Source organism: Eubalaena glacialis, chromosome 15, assembly GCF_028564815.1.
Source record: "Eubalaena glacialis isolate mEubGla1 chromosome 15, mEubGla1.1.hap2.+ XY, whole genome shotgun sequence".
In the NCBI taxonomy this organism is placed as follows: domain Eukaryota; kingdom Metazoa; phylum Chordata; class Mammalia; order Artiodactyla; family Balaenidae; genus Eubalaena; species Eubalaena glacialis.
This window is the reverse complement of record NC_083730.1, coordinates 35,889,639-35,909,096: the sequence shown is the minus strand read 5'-3', so window position 1 is coordinate 35,909,096 and position 19,458 is coordinate 35,889,639. Positions and strand designations below refer to the sequence as shown.

General features: G+C 35.8%; 1 protein-coding gene across 1 annotated transcript in view; it reads left to right on the top strand.

Annotated features, from left to right (window-relative positions):
* PIK3C3 (phosphatidylinositol 3-kinase catalytic subunit type 3) overlaps positions 1 to 12,722 on the top strand; it is a 160,264-nt gene extending 147,542 nt beyond the window's left edge. Inside the window, exons 23-25 of the mRNA XM_061169001.1 lie at positions 1,242 to 1,332; positions 5,684 to 5,809; positions 12,427 to 12,722. Of these exons, the coding sequence (XP_061024984.1) occupies positions 1,242 to 1,332; positions 5,684 to 5,809; positions 12,427 to 12,441 (232 nt within the window). The 3' untranslated portion in view covers positions 12,442 to 12,722. The remainder of the gene's footprint in view (positions 1 to 1,241; positions 1,333 to 5,683; positions 5,810 to 12,426) is intronic.
* The last annotated feature ends 6,736 nt before the right edge of the window (positions 12,723 to 19,458 follow it).

The window sequence follows — 19,458 nt, the reverse complement described above, 5'->3', positions numbered from 1 at the left end:
ACTTTTTTAAAAAGAGTATAATTGAGTTAGGGCCTAATTTGATTAGAAGATTATATCTAGGTAGAATTTTTTCATTATAGTGCCTGATTTTCATGGGTAATATAAAATTCAAAAATGATGAAATAGGTAATTTGAGGTTCACATGGATAGTCATTTTTGTCTACAAGTTCTATTATCATTACAGTTCAAGTATTAGTTTTTATGTACTTTTTTATATTATGGATAAGTAGATGGCTGGAATAAAGGTTCTGCATAACCTAAAGTCCTGACTTCCATCCCCTAGAGAAGACAATGCAAGGCACTTGTGTTGACACTTCTACCGAGACCAGCTAAAAACCTTCATTGCCTAAAACCAAAGCTTTCTTCACTTACATCCATCCCCAAAGTCAAACCTGGACCTCCTTTTATCACTACAGTGCTGCAGGGCCGCTCAGGGCATAACTGTCCAAGGGGAGAGTGTTCTGGAGCAGGAGGTGGGTTGTACCCAGTGTACACTTAATTATACCTTTCCCCACATGACTGTACTTCTGGAAATGAGATTTGGAATAGTAACATTCTTTCTTCTTGTTTGGAGGAAGATGAAAAGTTTGATGATTGATGAGGATAAACCTTTAGTTCCTACAGGGGCCAGCATACTCCAAAGGTGAAATTATTTAGATATCTTGCACATTTTTAGTGTAGAAGAGTACGAGCTATTTTCTCCTCCGTTTAGGGTTGCTTATATCCAGACCAGTCACTATATTTTCGAAGATGGTGGGATTAGTGTCCCTAGAGGATATTTATGAATGATGAGTGAAATCACACTATTTCCCTTTGACTCATTTATCCATGACATACTGAGGTAGTCTTAAGGTAGCAGATTCTTGTCAGCATTGAGCAAAGACAGATCTTCATTGCTTAGTAATGCTAATTAATGGTATAAAGCAGATTCCCCTTAGATCCCTTCTAAAAAGAATATACTTACTAAAGAGTGGAAAAACTGTCATTATTAGATGGTTACTCCAAAAGTGTGTTCCCTAGTGGGGGACCTAGAAATGGCATTATATCAAGACCCTAGAATAAGATATGTTTTCAAGGCTTGCTCTTCATTGAGACAGCTGGTGAATAAGCTCACATTCTATTTTCCATAGGAGTAATAGTAATCATTATAAAGCACTACTTCTAGGAGTGCTCTTAATATGAGAAAGAATGGCAAAATTCTAACACATTGCTATTTATTTTTCTTTCCCACTCTCCTTTAGGTATTCTAATCTTATTTTGAATTTGTTTTCCTTGATGGTGGATGCAAACATTCCAGATATTGCTCTTGAACCAGATAAGACTGTGAAAAAGGTAATTTTTATACATCCTCAGATATCATAGTCTGCTTTTCATATGTAAAAATATTAGGGTTTTAACAACCCATTTCCCCTTGTCCCGACCCCTAGACTCTTAAGTAACATGAATTAAGAAAGAGACCTTGTGTATATTTTTATTTCACATTCCAGAATATGACAGCCTCTCAAGTCCTCTGCAACAAGTTTTATCCCCTTGCCTGTTTGTACCCACAGTCACATGAATAGGTCACTACACCAAGAGAGGAAGCTTACTATCACAGCCCTTGCTCTTTGTCCTAAAAGTTTAGCTTCTCTTTAATATTTCTACTGGGATACCTGATTCCTGGTACTCCCAGACTAAGCCAGCTAAGAATCAGAAACAAAATATTGTAATAGTATGTAGAAGCAGAAGCAAACAGCCATTCTTTATCCTTCCCATTCATACCCTTGCTTACAGGGGTTTCTTACTGTGTCAGGAGAATAGAGACCTGCCTTAACTTAACCTGCAAAGAGAAGAATGAAGGAAAGCCATCACGTAGATGAGCAGTTATTCAGAACTATCTTACCCTGAGTTGCAGCAGGAGATGGGAGGAAGGGTAACAGATTTGAAGATTTTTATTCAAATTAATTTCTGACTCTCTGATTCATTGAGAGGGATGTATTTAGTATACTTTATTTATCCAAAGATAACATAAAATGATCTTAATATCAGTGTGGTTATTAATACTGAACTTCAAAGTTAGTGTAGTTTTTTAACTTACAGAAGTATAAAATTACTAAAATTATAACAGTCTCATAGATGGAATTGCCCTGGTGGTTGAAATTAATAATTGGCACCAAAAGCCCTAAGTTCTGATGTAATTGACTCTGAGCATTATTAGAAAGATACCTCTGTGGTTTAAACATTGTCTTGGTCCATTGGGGCTGCTATATATAACAAAATACAAGAGACTGCGTGGCTTGTAAACAACAGAAATTTATTTCTCATGCTTCTGGAGGCTAGAAGTACTAGATCAGGGTGCCAGAATGGTCAAGTTAAGGCCCTTTTTGGGTCGAAAACTTGTTGTATCTTCATAGGGTGGAAGGCACTAGGAAGCTCTGTGGGATCTCTTTTATAAGAGCACTAATCCCATTCATGAGGGTTCCACCCTCATGACCTAAACACCTCCCAAAAGGTCCACCTCCTAATACTATCACATTGGGCATTAGTATTTCAACATGGATTTGGGGGATACAAAAATATTTACATCATTGCAAACATGAATGAAGCTAATCTGTTTTACCTAATTTTATGAGTCTTTGGCAAGCCATGAGAGGGATTTTAATGTAAATATTTTATTGCTTAACCATTTAAGGAAATTATATTCTTATTAGGATTTCATTTATTATTATCCAGGAAGCACTGTTTCAGCACCCTCCACCCCCAAACTAGGCAATGGACTACTTATCACACTAGGTTTTGGCCTGGGTTATTTTTTGTCAATTTAAGCTCATCCATCACGAAACATAATTGGTTGATGAAAGTTTTCTTAGCTAAAGTTGATGACTGCACCAGATTTCAAATGTTGTTGCCTTTTTTTTTTTTTTTTTTTTTTGCATTGCTGTTTTCAGGATCTGTTTTTGCTGTTTATTTTAAACCCATTTATCTCTGTCATATGTTCACTCTTGCCTGACTTCACTTGTGTTCAGAAGTCATTTATGAAAGTTCTAACAGTATTTGTCAAACAGAGTCTCCCAGTTTCTTCTGCCAGTTAAATTATATAGTTCTTGTCCTTATTAGATCTTTTGTTTCAACTTTTGCTTCTCTTTTAGAGAATCATGATTTTACTGTTTAATTTGTTACCAGCTGTCTTTATGGCATCATCTTTTAACACATGAAGCAATTCATTTTATGGGGAAGAAAAGCATGTGCCTTAGTCATTTTTCTTTACACTATTTATTCCCTAGCTGTTTATTCTAGTTTCAATTAAGTGAACCTTGAACAAAAAGTATTTTACCGTATTTTTCCCCAAAAAGGTATGCCATAAAGATTTATTTGCTTGCTACTATTTTATCAGGAATGTGAAGTAACCAGTTGCAACATAAACTTGACTTTAAAGTCATAATAATATTGGAAAGTGATGCTGCAATAGACTAAAATTTATGTTTCGTATTGGTTGGCTTTTTTAAGAAGTAGAAATAGGTTTTTATACTTTGTGAAATAACATTTGCTGGCATTACTTTGAAGTCTTACTACCTAGAAATTTTTTTGCATTGACCTCATGAATGAAAGCCAGCTAAAGAAACAGAGTAGCACATTTGAGGCTTAAGTCTTCAGAAAAGTACAGATTATTCAAATTATTTAATCATAACAAAGTTCAACAATATTTTCCTTTTTTCTTATCATATTTTAGTACATATATATCAATTTCTTTTTATTTTTTTTTAAACTGTCTACTCGTTTTATGGTGCTTCACAGATAATTGCGTTTCTTACGAATTTTGAAGGTTATAGCAACTCTGTGTTGAGCAAGTCTGTTGGTGCCATTTTTCCAACAACATTTGCTCACTTTGTGTCTCTGCATCACATTTTGGAAATTCTCACAATATTTTAAACAAAGGGTATCTTATCTACCTTTGAAAGACAGTGCAGAGGCTGAGATTTACAAGTTTGTATCCTTTTGCTTAAAGGCACTCTCCAGATTGTTTTGAGTGCAGCCTTACTAATGAGGTGTGGAAGGAGAGGGTTTGGAGCTGGTAGGGATAGCCAAGAAGTCAGGGGAGAAATTCTGGAAAGGTGAAAGTCACAGAGGTGACTTAGGGGACAATAGCAAGTAGCCTAACATAAGTCAGTATATATGAAAACAAATCAACCATTTATATTCTGTTAACTTTCTTTGTTATAAAAGAGAATGTCTTCATATTTGGCAAATAACATTTTCTTTATATGCTAAATACATATCTTCTGTTTGTAATTTAAGTACTTATGTAAGTATGCAAGTTTTGATAAATTGGATTAAAGTTTTATTTTGATTCTCCTGCCCTACAGTTTTTTGACGTTCTTAAAAAATAGTTCCAAAATTGTCAGACATGACCTAAGTAGAAATCAAGGAATATAATGGATTAAACTCTTTAACTGGGATCCAGAAATGGGAGAGAGAGTTGATTGAAGGTATACTTTTAGATCTTCCTCCGCCAAATTGTCCTTCACTTATTATATTAACCTCTCTTTTACCTCCTCTATCCTGAGGCTGCAGGGCTGTCAGATCAGCTGGTATACTTCCAGTGCAGTGAAGGGAAAAGAGCACTGAGCAGGGCCATGGGTTGTCGTACTGTCTGCCCTTTCTTCTTCCTGGTTTTATAGTAGTTAAACTCTATACTTAAAAGGAAATATTAAATGTGGACCACTTTTTATCCACTTGGAAATCCCATTTTCTCCTAGCCTGCCTTTTCAGAAATATATATGGGTCATTTATAAGAGGAGAAAGGAGTTAGTACAATGGTTAGTGCAGTAGCGTGCAATTGTCTGGAAGTGCAAGCCACTTATCATCAGTTAAATGTCCCTGGATTGGCTTCATAAATTCTGTGTCTCGGTTTCTGCATCTTATAGATGGAGATATTATCTACCTCAGAGCCATCTGAGAGTTGAGTGAGATACTGCATGTAAAGTACTTTGCACAGTGTTTAGCACAAAGTAGTCATTCAGTAACATTGGCTTTTGTGTTTTAGGGAACTATTCTGATATATATCTCTACTAAGTTTTCTAGTACTTATTGCTATTGAGAATCAACTCAATAGGCCAGTTGAAGTAGTTCTTTGCAGAAGTACAGGGAACTTCTATAGGAAAGGGGACATTTTAGGAGATCTAGTTTAGTTTATTTTGCCAGCAATTGACATAGTTCCTGTTCTTGTATAGGCAGAGAAGGTGAGGGAGAATAGTAATATAAGCTTGCTTACCTTGCTATATCCATTTCATAAAGTGAAGGAGATTGTTAATAATTATTATGTCACAATTTAAATCTTACAATTCTAGCTTTGAAATGCAAATACTAAAGCACACCTTTGGGTTAAAAGAACAATTTTTGTCTGTTTTTAAATTTGCAGGGTCTAACAGAATTATATTTTCTATTCACTTTGTTAATTTTTTTCTGCAGAAATATTCACAACCAACAAAGATAGGGTGATATAAAGAGCATATAGCAAAAAGTAAAGTTCCACAATCAAGAGAATAGTATTCAGAACTCCTTACCCTGCTTACTCCTTATCCTTATGAATCATTTCTTTGGCATAGAAATAGTTCATTGTAATAATATCTATGTCTGTTTGTTCTTGTCTTTTCGAAATGTGTATTTTTCTTTATTCAAAAGCTAATAGACTGTGACCTTGTAGGTTCAGGATAAATTTCGTCTAGACCTGTCTGATGAAGAGGCAGTGCACTACATGCAGAGTCTGATTGATGAAAGTGTCCATGCTCTGTTTGCCGCGGTGGTAGAGCAGATTCACAAGTTCGCCCAGGTAAGTTCTCTGAGGGCAGTGTGTTCATCTCAGCTTCTCCGTGTACTACCCTAGAATCCTCACAGAACCATACCTTTCCCTGCCAATGACATCTTTTCTGTTTTTTTTGTCAAGCCTTCTTGACATCTCACCAACCTTCCGATGTGAACGTGTTTGATGCACTAGTAACATGCACTAAAACATCCCACTGAAATGTTCTTAGTAACTAAATTGTGGAGTGTCAGCATAGGTTTATCTGTCCTTTGTAGTCAGTGGTGACTATAAACCCTTCTTGAGAGTAGTCTTGGGTCTAGCAGAGGCCTTGACAAGTGAGACTTGGACACTTGTTGGGTTTTGGTAAACGGTGAAGTGCTAGGAAAGGAGGTTAGAAACTGAGCAAAGCAATGTGTAGCACATACAGGTCTATCTGTAGACTTTTGGTTAGCAGACTCTTTCCTATAAATGTTTGAGGGAAGACTTTTTGATGATAAACCTCAGATTTAAAAACTGTTTTAGTTTTGAACTTCATAATGAGGTTGATGCTGGAAGTGATCAGCAAACAGAAAAATTAGGCCGCTTTCCTCTGCCACATCCTCTCACGCCTCTCCTTGTAAACTCCTTCCTGACTTTACACATTCAGTTAATAATAATTTTACAAATAACCCAAGCCCAAAGCTTGTCTGTTTTAACTTCTCCCTCACTCAGTATACAGAATGTCACCAAGCCTTGTGAGTTTCTTTAAGCATTTTTTTAATCATCGTTTTCTGTCATTTTCCCATTATAGACATTTTAACCCAGTTGTTTTTCACTTTATGATACCTTGGGTAACTAAAATCCTTCATAACTGTTCTCTCTGTTTTAGTATTTTTTTTCTCTCAGCATTCTTTATTCTGCTAAATATTTCAATTAGGTATATCGTCACAAAATACTGTTTTACACTGGGTTTTGTTTTTGTTTTTGTTTTTTAATTTAAATGTGAAAAGTGTTTCCCTAGTGCCTAAAAGTGACACCCCATCTCTAGGAACTCAAGGCCTTCCAGACTGTTGTGTTCTAAACTTCTTTCTAAGCTATTCCCCTAATACTCTCTTTCTCTCAATATTTTTATTCTCTTCCATTTCTCTGGCTACTTTGCTGTTCTATTTCTTCAGCCCAGAATATCCGTCTTCTTAATAATGAATCACCTGTAAACTCCTGCTTGCTAAAATCCAATCTGTCCTTCCAAGATCTATTCTTAATGCCACTCTGATTCATCTTCCTCTGAATATTAATTTGTACTTTTATTATGAGTTGCACTTATATTTTGTTTTCTATTATAGATATTTGGATACTTACCTTATAACTCCTAAAATGCAAACTTCTTAAAGGATGGGATGTGTATCAGTGACCCAGAAACACAGTGCCTTTAAACACTTAAGAAATATCTAATGAGCATAAGGGATTTTTTTTCCTGTAAATGTTAGCTGATACTCTTTCTTTCTCTGAACAAAACATGTTTCTTCTCTCTGAACACCAATCTGAGTCATATTTTATTATAAGTGCCAACTCAAGGTTTGCTTCACATGTCATTAATCATAATCACTTCTCGAGAGAGTAAACTGTGACTCAGATGGTAAGTAAGTGACTTGTCAGAGCCACTGAGCTAGCTAATGGCAGATCTGGATCAGCATATAGCACAGCAGAATATTTTAGAGCTGTAAGGGAAAAAGGCCCAGAGACATATAATGACTTAGCCAACTTCATGTGTCTAACAAGGGACAGAATCAAGGCTTGAACCCAGATCTTTTGACCCCCCCCATATCCAACCAATGATAATCTAGATTACTTTGTAGCTTACCGAACTCGGGTCTTTTTTATCAGAATCCCATATTCTTTTTTATTTTCTACTGAGGTATATAGTTGATTTACAATGTTATATAAGTTTCAGGTGTACAACATAGTGATTAACAAGACTCCCATATTCTTTATCCCAAGAAGTTAACCTGAAATACTCATGCTTTTAGGTTTCTTTAAGTATGTCATCTGTGCTCATACTATTGTACAACTAAAACAATATCAACATAAGAGTAACATAAGATTATTAAATTTAATTGGAACTCGCTTAGGCATTAAAGGGTACCAGAGATACTAAATGAGGTCTTAATTTCACATAAGTCTTTTCAAATTATAAAATTATAGATGCATACTTGTTTCTTAACTAATCTCTGAGGAAATTTATTTTCCCTTTGAAATTCACATTCCTAAATATACATTTTCTAAATATTGATACTAATAAATCACATGCACACTCAAATTTTGATGATCAACATCTGTATTTTGTCACTCATAGCATTTATTATAAGGATGCATTTTGCTAATTGAGTTATGCTAATTTTAGTGCATTCCTGTTAATCACTATGGATTATAGAACCCAGTTTTTAAAAAATGGAGGTAGACAGATACATGTTAACAAAAGTTCTTTCTACATAAAAGAAGTATTCTTAAAAATGACTAAAAAATTGCCAGATACAACTATTATGTTGAAATGCTGAAAAGGCTTATTTTATTCCATCACACCATTTGCTAGGAAGGGTAGAGATTAAACATTGCAATATTTGTTGCCTAGCAACACCCACCTATTAGTGGTAGAAATTTTCCACTGAAAAACACTTTTATTTGGGTCATTGTCTTTGAAATTGCATCATCAGAACTCTTCTTCCCAGCAGAAAGGTAGAGGTCACTTAGTTTGGATCACTTCCTGCTCTAAAACTATGCCTTTCAATGGAAATCTCTCACATTGCAGCCCATTTCTTTCCAGTTTCTGCTTTTTCCTGTCTGTCTTCACTGATTGATGGTAGAAGTCTGGAGAAAGGGGATGTGATTTTCATTAATCTTAATACATATTAAATCTAATTAAATGAATCTTTATAGATTAGGGTTAGAAATACAGTTTTTTGCACACTAAATGTTAAAAAGTAAGAACAGATTGCATTCAGAAATTTTACCTAAGTCCCAGCTCAGGATACTAAGAACAAAGATCACTGCCATCCATCTGGCAAGGACCCTTCCTTAGCCCCTGGATGTTCAAGGAGGAAGAGCACAGGTCCGGGTGGAGGGTCACATGAATGTGCAGTCCCATCTGTGCACCTTTAACTTAAGAGAAGCCAGCTATAGACACACACTCTTACACTTGAGGGGGTTAAAAAAAATAACAGTGAAAGGAGGAAAACCGTGTGTTCCTTACGCCTGACATTTCCCATGTGTCTAGTAAATGTGTCAGGGACTCCCTCCGAAGTGTTTCAGATCCCACGTTCCTCCCATGACATAACTTCATACAATGCTGAATGTCATTCCAATATTGAGGGTTCTCATTATTTTTGTACAACATGGCCTCTCAGTACAAGCCATCTGCCCCATCTGCTGTTCAAACAAAGAAATAGGTTTTTTGCATCAGTGCTGAGGGGAAAGCTTCCTATTTTGGACTCTTTGAGAAATGACTCTAGTATGTTGCCTTCTGAAGGGCTTTTCTTGAGTAATTTTGTTTGTTTATATTCCGTTTTACCTTTTATGTACTGATCTTAGTTCTTAAACCCAGTGTAGGATGTTTCCACTGTAACTGTTCTACTCTCATCTACTTTAAGAAGGCATGGATGCAAAAGATGCCCTAAGGAAAAGAGACTAGAGCATCATTTCTGATTTTACATTATATGGACCTTATTTTACCATTAGGAATAAAGAACAGCAATGTAAAGTATTTCATTGATCAAAACATAAAGTATTGAATTCTGTGACCAAATAGAAATTCTTCTGTTCTAAAACAAAGTGTTTTTTAATTTAGTAAATATTTTTCTAAACAGATGATTCCCATACACGTGGCTTAAATAAATAACACCAGTATATCATACAAACTATTTTGTATCATTTTGTGTCCCAGATCTAGCCCTAATATATTTGAGTTATCCTATAAGGAATAAGAAGAACAACAACAAAGAAACCAAAATAGTAGCAATAATAACAGCCTATTGAACATTTAAATGTGCCAGGAATTATGTAAACTTTTTTCTCTTCAATACCTCCTTTAATCCTCACACCTGTGGAGTAAGTGTATCACTAGGCTTGTTTACAGATGAGAAAGCTGAGGCTTAGATAGGTTAAATAACTTGCCCAAGGTCTCAAGGTTAATAGGTGAAAAAGTCCAGATTCAAACTCAAACCCTGGATTGTAGAAATAGACAGTAGTTTCTAAATAATGTTTTTCTTAATTTACATCTATGTTTTAATTTATTAGCTATGAATAGATTATGTGGTGAGTGGTGAGTTTTAAAAATAGACTTGTAAATTTAAAAAATGATCTTTTAATTTTCTCTCTTTAATCTTTCATCTGAGCATCAAAAGAAAAAAAAAAAAAAAAAACCAGCCATGCAGACAGCCAATAGTGTATGACATAAAAAGGAGTTATTGGGAACAGTTAATCCCTGATAAATATGATAAATATGGGATATCACTTATCTTGTACATTGGCCAAAACCCAGTCTTGAATTTTATCAACTCACATGTGCTCTCTTGTTGCACTGCAGTCAGTACTGCTGCATAACTACGTTAAAACCTATGATGTTATAAACTGTAATATAGGCACTTGCTATATTACAAATGTTTTAAGGTTTTAAGATTAGTTATCATAATAGCAGCACTCAGCAGAATGCTCCATAACTTTCAGCTAAAATTCCCTACAGTTTATTTTTCATCAGTACAAATTTAATTTCCTTATCTTTTCTAAGGAAAGTTTTCAGACACTTGAATGCACTCCATGGTAAGATTTGCCTGTTTGGTTCATTATCAGCTTTAGTAAGTTTATTTGTAATACTAACTATTGTTTTCCCTCCCCTCTGTTATATCGAACTTTTATGTAAATTCTTCAAATGTGAAGGGAGTGGAATATTTTGGGACTGGCTCTACTACATAGTGTTACTAATATTTTCCCCCATAGGTACAGACACTTTGAAATATTTATGGAATCTGTTAGAGACCATCTGTTTAGTAGCAGCATTTTTCTCGCTTACAAACATACGTATACACAGGTGTGGATACATAGGTGTGGTTTTTCATTGTTTCCAGGGTATTTAGACTTCCTAGCATGTCAGTGAGGAACTTTCACAGTTTGCCTTTAAACTGCATTTTCAACTTTCATCATCTTCTACCAGCCTTCTAAAAGAACCTTCTTTGTAGTCCTGATGAGCTACCCCATGACACTTCCTATACCCAATATCTACTTCCCCAAGTAGTACACCTTTTTCTTTGCCTGGAATGAGTTCCCCACCCATTTGTCTAACTTTCAGGTGTGTGCAAGGGAGGGGTTGGGGGTAGGGGTAAATAACTGTTTCTTTATATAAGCATTTTGTCTTAAAGTAACTTGGGGTCTCCCACAGAAGCTGAACTGTTCCTGGTACATAGTAAGCACCAAATAAATGTATGTGATTTTATGTAAGTGCCAAGGACCATTTGAGACGTTTATTTTCTCTGATACTACCTTTAAGAAAATACTTAAATAGCTTCTTAAATTATAAATTACATTCCTTTTATTAGCATTAAAAATAAATCTTACCATATTCTTTCTAGAATTGCCACTTTAAATTATATAGATTAAAGTCAGTCAGCATGTTTCATATTTATACGCATATACACTCATGTGCACATACATACACAAACCCATTTGTCAGCACGGTTCTTTTTCCTTCCCGTTTTCTTTCAGAGTAATAATGAGGTGAAGTTCATAGAAACAAAGTTTTGTGACACATAAAAAGCATTCTTAATTCCTCCAAGATAAGCCAGCATATATTTGACTGAATCAGAGGGCACATGAGGTGTGGATGACTCACCCAAACAAAATGCCCAGAGTTGTTCTTACTGAGAGAGTGGGTGATTGTACATGTTAAAGACAACAACCTTTAACTGTTGCACAGTACTTTGAGATAATTGTGAGGGTGCCTAGCACAAAATAGGTGCTAAAACTGTTGATATCTTTTATTTTAACTTGATATTTTAATATTGAACATTATTAATGTATTGGCCCCAAAACAACTCTTGACTGGGCCTTTCTTATTCTTTCAGGACTGCTTCCTTTGATTTTTTTTTTCCAGACCATTTCTGTACTCTGTATTGGGCATTGGCTGCACTCTGTGGAATAAATTATACGTTTTCACAGTCTCTAAAAATGTCACACCAAGAACTAAGCCCACTACTCAAAATATTAATCATCTATCACTGCAGAATTCAGTGGAATTTTTGCCTTCCTAGTGCTAGATTTGTCTGCCATTTAATAATGAGATCATCTTGAGCTTACAGTTAGCAAACATTCCCTCCCCCAAATATTTGCTCATATAAACTGATTTTTAAGCTAAGTCTTAGGAATCCTGTACATTGTAGTTAATTGAAATCCTCTTCATGGCATGTAGTAAAGTAATAATTTCACCTTTTTTTAAAATAGAAGACTTTTTTTAAAAAAATTAAGGACTGGAATTACCTGCGGGTGTTTTTTTTTGTTTTTTTCTATTAAAGAATTATATGTCTCTTTCTAAGCAGTTTTTAGAACTATAAACTTGTTTCTCTTTCTTTGTGAACAGCGAAGCTAATTATTTTCTGTTTCTTTTTTTTTAATTTTTGTAGTACTGGAGAAAATGAAATTGGTTTGGCCCATCAAGATGCTTGTCTCTGTAAGAAAACTACTTTAGAAACAACATGTGTATAATGAAGACTTCAGGCTAACGAGAAAGGAAGAAAATATTTAGTCTTCAAGATACCATATATCCTAAATGTTACAGGCATCCTAAATGCCTGAATTCTGTTTCCTTGGTTGTTGTTGCTTAAATATGGTCCCGAAGGGTTTGTTCTGAAATATTGTATATATTTATTTTCAAATGTACACATTGTTAATAAGCTAAGAAGTAAGAATTTTGTTCCAGAACCACGTACATATTATGAGAGCTCTGAAGGAATTTCATGTTGAAATAGTAAAACATTTTAGTCTTCAAGTTTGAAAGTCCATTTTTTTCTTCATCTCTTCACATCAGATGAGCAGTTATATGAATCTGGATTGTCTTAGTTTTGGTTGGTTGTTTGTCTCTCCCTCCCTTGTTCCCTTTCTCTCTTCTTCCTTCTCCTCTCCCCCTACATTTTTTATTTTTTAATTTTTTGGCCTAATCTATAACACTTAAAGTTTTACACGTTATGGCCTATTCATTTATACGTTGAGAATTGTATGTATTTCAAATAAGATAGTAATTTTTTCTTACAAATACTGTTTTTTGTTTTTTTAATTTTTTGTGGTTCATATTTCTCTTAGGTTTTAAGTACATAAAGCAGGTTATAAAAATGTAGCTATCTGAATAATTGACCAAAAGATAATATGGCAGCAGCTTTTCATATTGAGCCTAAAATATTTTTATGTGTAAGCATAAATTGTCTTTCTACAATAAATTTTTTTGTATTGAAAACTTAGTTTTCAAGAGCTTTTAAAAATAGCTCCCCTAGACCTGTTAATGTAATATATCCTTTCTGATTAAAGCAAAATAATTTTTGGTCTTTTAAGACTAGAAGTCCTACTAATCCATCTAGCTTTTTTGCCTCATGGAACTTTAGGGAAAAAGAACAAACACAAACTAGAAGAGCAACACAGTAATAATCTTCGCAAATTAATATGTTGCAAAGTCATGTGATTTTGTTTTGGAAGATAAATAATATCTCATTCTTTTGGTGCTGAATAAATATTTAATATCAAATGACAGAAAAGATTAAGAAGGTTAAATTTAGGCAGAGTTTCAGAGAATGTCATTAATTATAATGTTTGTCACCAAATTCATATCTGTGAGCTTGCCTTGTTGGGGTGGGGTTCCCAGCTTGAAAGCAAGCATATGTTTAAGAGATATCTTAGAAGCATATGGAATGTGACTTGTATAAAACATACATGCAGATTAGAAAAATGGTAAAGATGAAAAGGCCTTTGCAAATTATCATAAGAGAATAATGACTAACCTAATTGGCAGGCTTCATCCTCTCTCTTGCTTTTTCTTTGCTTCACATATTTCCATCATTTTTTGTTGCCTAGAAGTTTGTAACCAATCTGCATTCTTATTCTTTTAGTCCTATTTCTATTGGTACCAAAAAGTTCTCAAAATGGCACTGCTGAAAGTGACCACTCCAACTTTCTGAACTCTTTTAATTCTTTATTTGTAGCTTTTTAATTGACACTTAGTGGGTAGTTTTGTTATAGTTACAGAGGTTGGCAAACATTTTCTGTAAAGGGCCAAGATAGTAAGTATTTCAGCTTTGGAAAGCATATGATCTTGGTCACAACAACTGAACTCTGCTTTATGAGTAAAACAGTCATAGACAACATGTAAACAAATGAGATGGCCAGATTTGACCCTCAGGCCATAATCTGCTGACCCCTGTTTGAATTAACTATAGGGCAAACTGTATCATCTTAATTATCTTTATAAAATCCATAACATTTTGCATAGATAGTAACGTATATTTATATTACACGCTCTATATTTTTTGGACTAGTATGAAATTGTATAATGGCAAACACTGACAACTAGTAAGGAGGGTTGATTATGAGTAACCTTGTAGTCCATGCAAACTTCGTAGGGATTATGAGGGAGATAGAGCTTTCTAGGAAGGAAGACAGGTATTGACTGAAGATGGATAGCGGCTTTGGTTTTGCAGAAAGTATTTTGGCTCTGGGTGGTGAGCCTACATCAGAAAGAAAAATGATTCATCAGTTTCAATTTCTATTGCTCACAGCAACCTCTGTGCTCCTACTATGTTCCCCAAATGCCATTGTTTTTATAATGTAGTCTGTATTTTCCTTTACTATCATTGCCATTCAGATTCTTTGGCAAGTTTTACAGTGTTTCAAGCACAACGCTTGCTTTGAGTTTGAAGAAAGTGTTTGTGAGGACACAGTGCTTTAATTAAAAATTATGAGTGTACTATAGTATTCAGAGTGAGATTTCTGAGTTAGGGAAGGAAAATGTGGATAGCAGCCACTGTGAGTGGGGCTATCAGAAAAAAGTAAAGTGTGGTTCACATCCCTAAATAAGGGGTTGATACAACCTGATTTTTGTTATTCTCCATATACTAGGGTTGTATGTTCCCCAGCTCATTTGTTTTATAGAGTTTTCAGGTGGGTATATATTATAATAATAATAGTCAACATTATTTGTAAGAGCTTACTATTACATATCAGGATTATGCTAATTGCTTCATATGCATTATATCACTATTCTGTATAGCAACCCTGATGGAGAATTGTCTCCCCGTTTTCCAGAACGTCAAGGCAAGTGAATCATCTGCCCAACGTAAGGCTGCAAAGTGAGAGCAGAGTTAAGGGTTTTAAGTTGAGTTACTCAGATTCCAGTGATCACAGTCTTGACCATCAAAATCTCCTGGCCTTCATTTCTCACTGAGAGGTAATGGTACTGACCTCTAGTATGCACATGTGTAGGTATGTGGTTCATTAGACTTGAATCCCCCCAAACAAAGCCTGTTCCTTATTTTTTTTGTCATGAACAGGATTACCAAAGGTACGGGCAATAGTCAACAAATTAAACAAATTTCTAAGAAACTGAGTCGTGTCATCATGTCACATGTTCATACTTGCCTTGAAATAGGAAATAAGTCATTCAGTAAAAACATACAGGCAAAATAAATCTTAAACATGCAACTGTTAACCTACAATCACGACGTACTTTATATTTTTGCACATAGATCTAACATTGCAATTAAAAAAAAAAACAGATTGAGACTTAGGAGGATTGGGGGGTTGCGGGGAGGCAGGTAAATTTCAAAAACGACATGAATTTTCTATAATTAATATAGAAAATACACTGGTTTTCCCAAATGAATAATTTGATATGTTAACACTTCACCATAAAGAATGCATGCCACCTGGATGGGATCCTGGCACAGGAAAAGGACATTAACTAAAAACTAAAGAAATCTAAATAAAGTGTGAACTAGTTCAAAACAAAACAAAACAAAACATAGAATTAGTAGCCTCAAAGTATAAGGCAGGGGACTTCCCTGGTGGTCCAGTGGTCCAGTGGTTAAGAATCTGCCTTCCAATGCAGGGGACGCGGGTTTGATCCCTGCTCGGAGAACTAAGATCCCACATGCTGTGGGGCAACTAAGCCCGCACGCCACAACTAGAGAGATGCCTGCAACGAACAGCACGTGCACCCCAACAAAGACCCAGCACAGCCACACACATGCAAAAAAAGTATAAGGCAGTTACTTTGTAGAAAACCCCACAGTTTAAGTTTGTCTAATTTTCCTCAAGATTTGTTCATTTTTGGAGGGCCAAAAATGCCCTGTACTTCTCAGGGCCTCTTACCAGAAAGCACATGATGTGAATTTGTCCCATTCCTGGTGGTAGTTCCTTTAATTACTTGATTAAGATGTGTTTTCCAGCTTTCTTCACTCTGAAGTTAATTAATTTGTATTTGATACTTAGAAATTAGTGAGCAATTTATAAGTGTATTATGGGGAGATACTTTGAAACTATGCAAATATCTTATTCTTTACCACACTTGTACCCACCAGTTTTAGCATAGATTGATGATTCTTGCCTGAATCAAGTATTACTATGGTGAAAGCCAAGTGGTGATTTTTTGTTTTTAATCCAATTGTTCTTTCTACACTTGTTAGTTAGTGATCTACTGTTAGGTAGAGCTCTCCTTTCTCCATTATTTATTCATGTATTTATATTAGGATGGACTCTTTTATTTTATTGTACAATGCATTCCTATCATCACTTATTTTGTTGGTAAAATTGCCCCAGGACTGACCTGACTTCAATCTGGTGCATATGTCCCTGACATGACTCGGATGTTCTTGAGCCCTTTCTTCCTTTTTGGCACAAGATGATCCAGGCTCATCTTACGCTTTATGTGCCCCAGCCCTGGAGTAAGCCATTTCTCTAAAGAGTCCTAGTTCTTTTCTGGTTCGATTTTACCAGATAGCTCCCCAAATAAGGTGTCTAACTTTTCTAAAATAGAAGTTATTATAGCATCCCAGTATTGCCATTCTAAAACTCTGGAGTCTAAACAGGGGGGGATGTAGATATAAATAAGCTCAGTAGTAGAGTAATCCATATCTGAATGAACCATAGAATTTAGCTATTTCTTCAATTCTTCTCAGCTTTAGATCATCACCACCACTATCTTCCTTGAGACCATCAGGGCCAGTCTTATCATGTTCTTTATCTCTTTTGTTAGCACAAAGCAAACGAGACCTCCCTAGGTCAATGAGAATGGTCTCTCATTCCCATACAGCTTTGTACAACCCACATCTCTCGAGCCTCTGGAGTTCCTTAGGCCATCATCAACAGAATCTATCGGTGTCAAATTTACCTTCCATGCTGTAAAACTAGATACTACACACATTTTTTTTTTTTTCCTGTTCTCTCTTTTTAGAAGAAAAATGCAAGTAAAACCAAGCAAGTTAGTTAAAGGAATTCAGTAAAGTCAACAAAAAAAAATTGCAAAAAGTATATCCATCCTAATGTACACACAGATTACCAGCCATCAAAGAAAACCAATGATGTGTAGTTAACTTTAATATTGAATGGTTAGTACAATGGCTAGCTCAGTAAATGTTTGAAAAATGAGTAAAAGAATGGTTAATTCCCAATTAACAAGAACATTAATTAGAACTTCCTTCACCAACTTTAGTTTCAATAGGCTAGTTTCTTGATCAAACATTTTATTGTCAATCTAATAAAAAGAGATCTGAGACATTGGAAAAAAAAAGCTTTAACATAAACTTAGTATACAAAACTGCAATTCCACTCCTAGGTATCTATCCAAGGTAAATTAAAACATCCACATAAAGACTTGTATACAATTGTTCCTAGCATGATTCATAGTAACTCCAAAGTGGAACAACTCAAATGTCCAACTGATGAATGGCTAAACAAAATGTGATACATTCATACAATGGGGTACTGTTCAGCACTAAGAAAGAACTACTTATACTGCAACAATATGCTAAGTGAAAGAAGCCAGACACAAAAGACCACATACTGTAATCTTTCATTTACCAGTGAAGGTAAATCTTCAGCAGAAAGCACATCAGAGGCTGCCAGGGGCTGGGTATGGAAATGGGAATTGATTGGAAAGGGACAGTGAGGGAACTTTATGCAATGATGGAAATGTTCCAAAACTGGAACATTTACTACATGTACTAAGTTTAAACTACATTTACTAAAAAACATAGAATTATGTTTTATGACATATAAGTCGTAGCTCAGTGATGCTGATTTTAAGATAAGCGATCCTAAGCAACTCACGGTCTAAAGCCAGGAAACGCTGGCTTTCTACCTCACAGGAGCCAGGCAGACGTGGCTCACGGCAGTCCCAAGAGGCACTTTCACGGCGACTTCTGCCCAAACCACCCCTTCCAGCCCGTGTCCGCCTGGACATCACCAGGATCTCCAGCTTCACCTGCGCTGTAGTCGCTGCCCTGGCAGACACCACCTCCTCCAGCACTGCTCTCCCAAGTCGTGGGAAAGCGACACGATACACATTTCCAGGGTTTCTGGCATGGCAGATGATAAGGACCGACCAGCCCAGGCCGCTACAGGGAAAGGAGAGGAGCCCAGGAAGCGATGGAGGAGCTGAGCAGGGTGTGGGGCTACACACGCCCACAGACGCCCAGTTCCTTAAAAGTCCACCCGGCTCAGTGCAGGATACCAAGTCCAGTTATGAAAAGAAGGCCAAATTAGTATTCTAGGACAATTGTAACTCTTCTTTTTGGACCAGGTGAGAAATTTGTATGGCATTCCAAAACATATGCTAGGAATGCCCAGGGTGCTGGTCCACTTGACAGTGTTACTGCTGTAAGCAGCTACTATCAGCTGCCAGGTAGAGGTTTTGTCTTGTCTTTCCTTTGGGAAAAAAGCCACATACACATGCTGCCACAGAACCAGCAGAAGCAGAATTAGCCTTCAAATAGATGCATCTAACCAAAATTTCCTCAAGAGCATCTCTCTGAATCCAAAGGCTATTTAGAACTTGTTCTCAAGTGCAAATCAAAACCACAATGAGATAGCACCTCACACCTGTCAAAATTGCTATCATCAAAAAGTCTACAAATGATAAATGCTGGAGAAGGTGTGGAGAAAAGGGAACCCTCTTACACTGTTTGTGAGAATGTAAATTGGTGCAGCCACTATGGAGAACAGTATGGTGGTTCCTTAAAAAACTAAAAATAGAGCTACCATATGACCCAGCAATCCCACTCCTGGGCATATATCTGGAAAAGATGAAAACTCTAATTTGAAAAGATACATGCACTCCAATGTTCATAGCAGCACTATTTATAATAGCCAAGACATGGAAGCAATCAGTCAACAGATGAATGGAAAAAGAAGCTGTGGTACATATATACAATGGAATATTACTTAGCCATCAAATTGAATGAAGTGTTGCCATTTGCAGCAACATGAATAGACCTAGACCTAGAAATTATCATACTAAGTGAAGTAAGTCAGGCATAGAAAGACAAATACTATATGATATCACTTATATGTGGAATCTAAAAAATAATACAAATGGATCTATTTATAAAACAGAAACAGACTCACAGACATAGAAAACTTATGGTTACCAAAGGGAAAATGGGGGTGAGGGACAA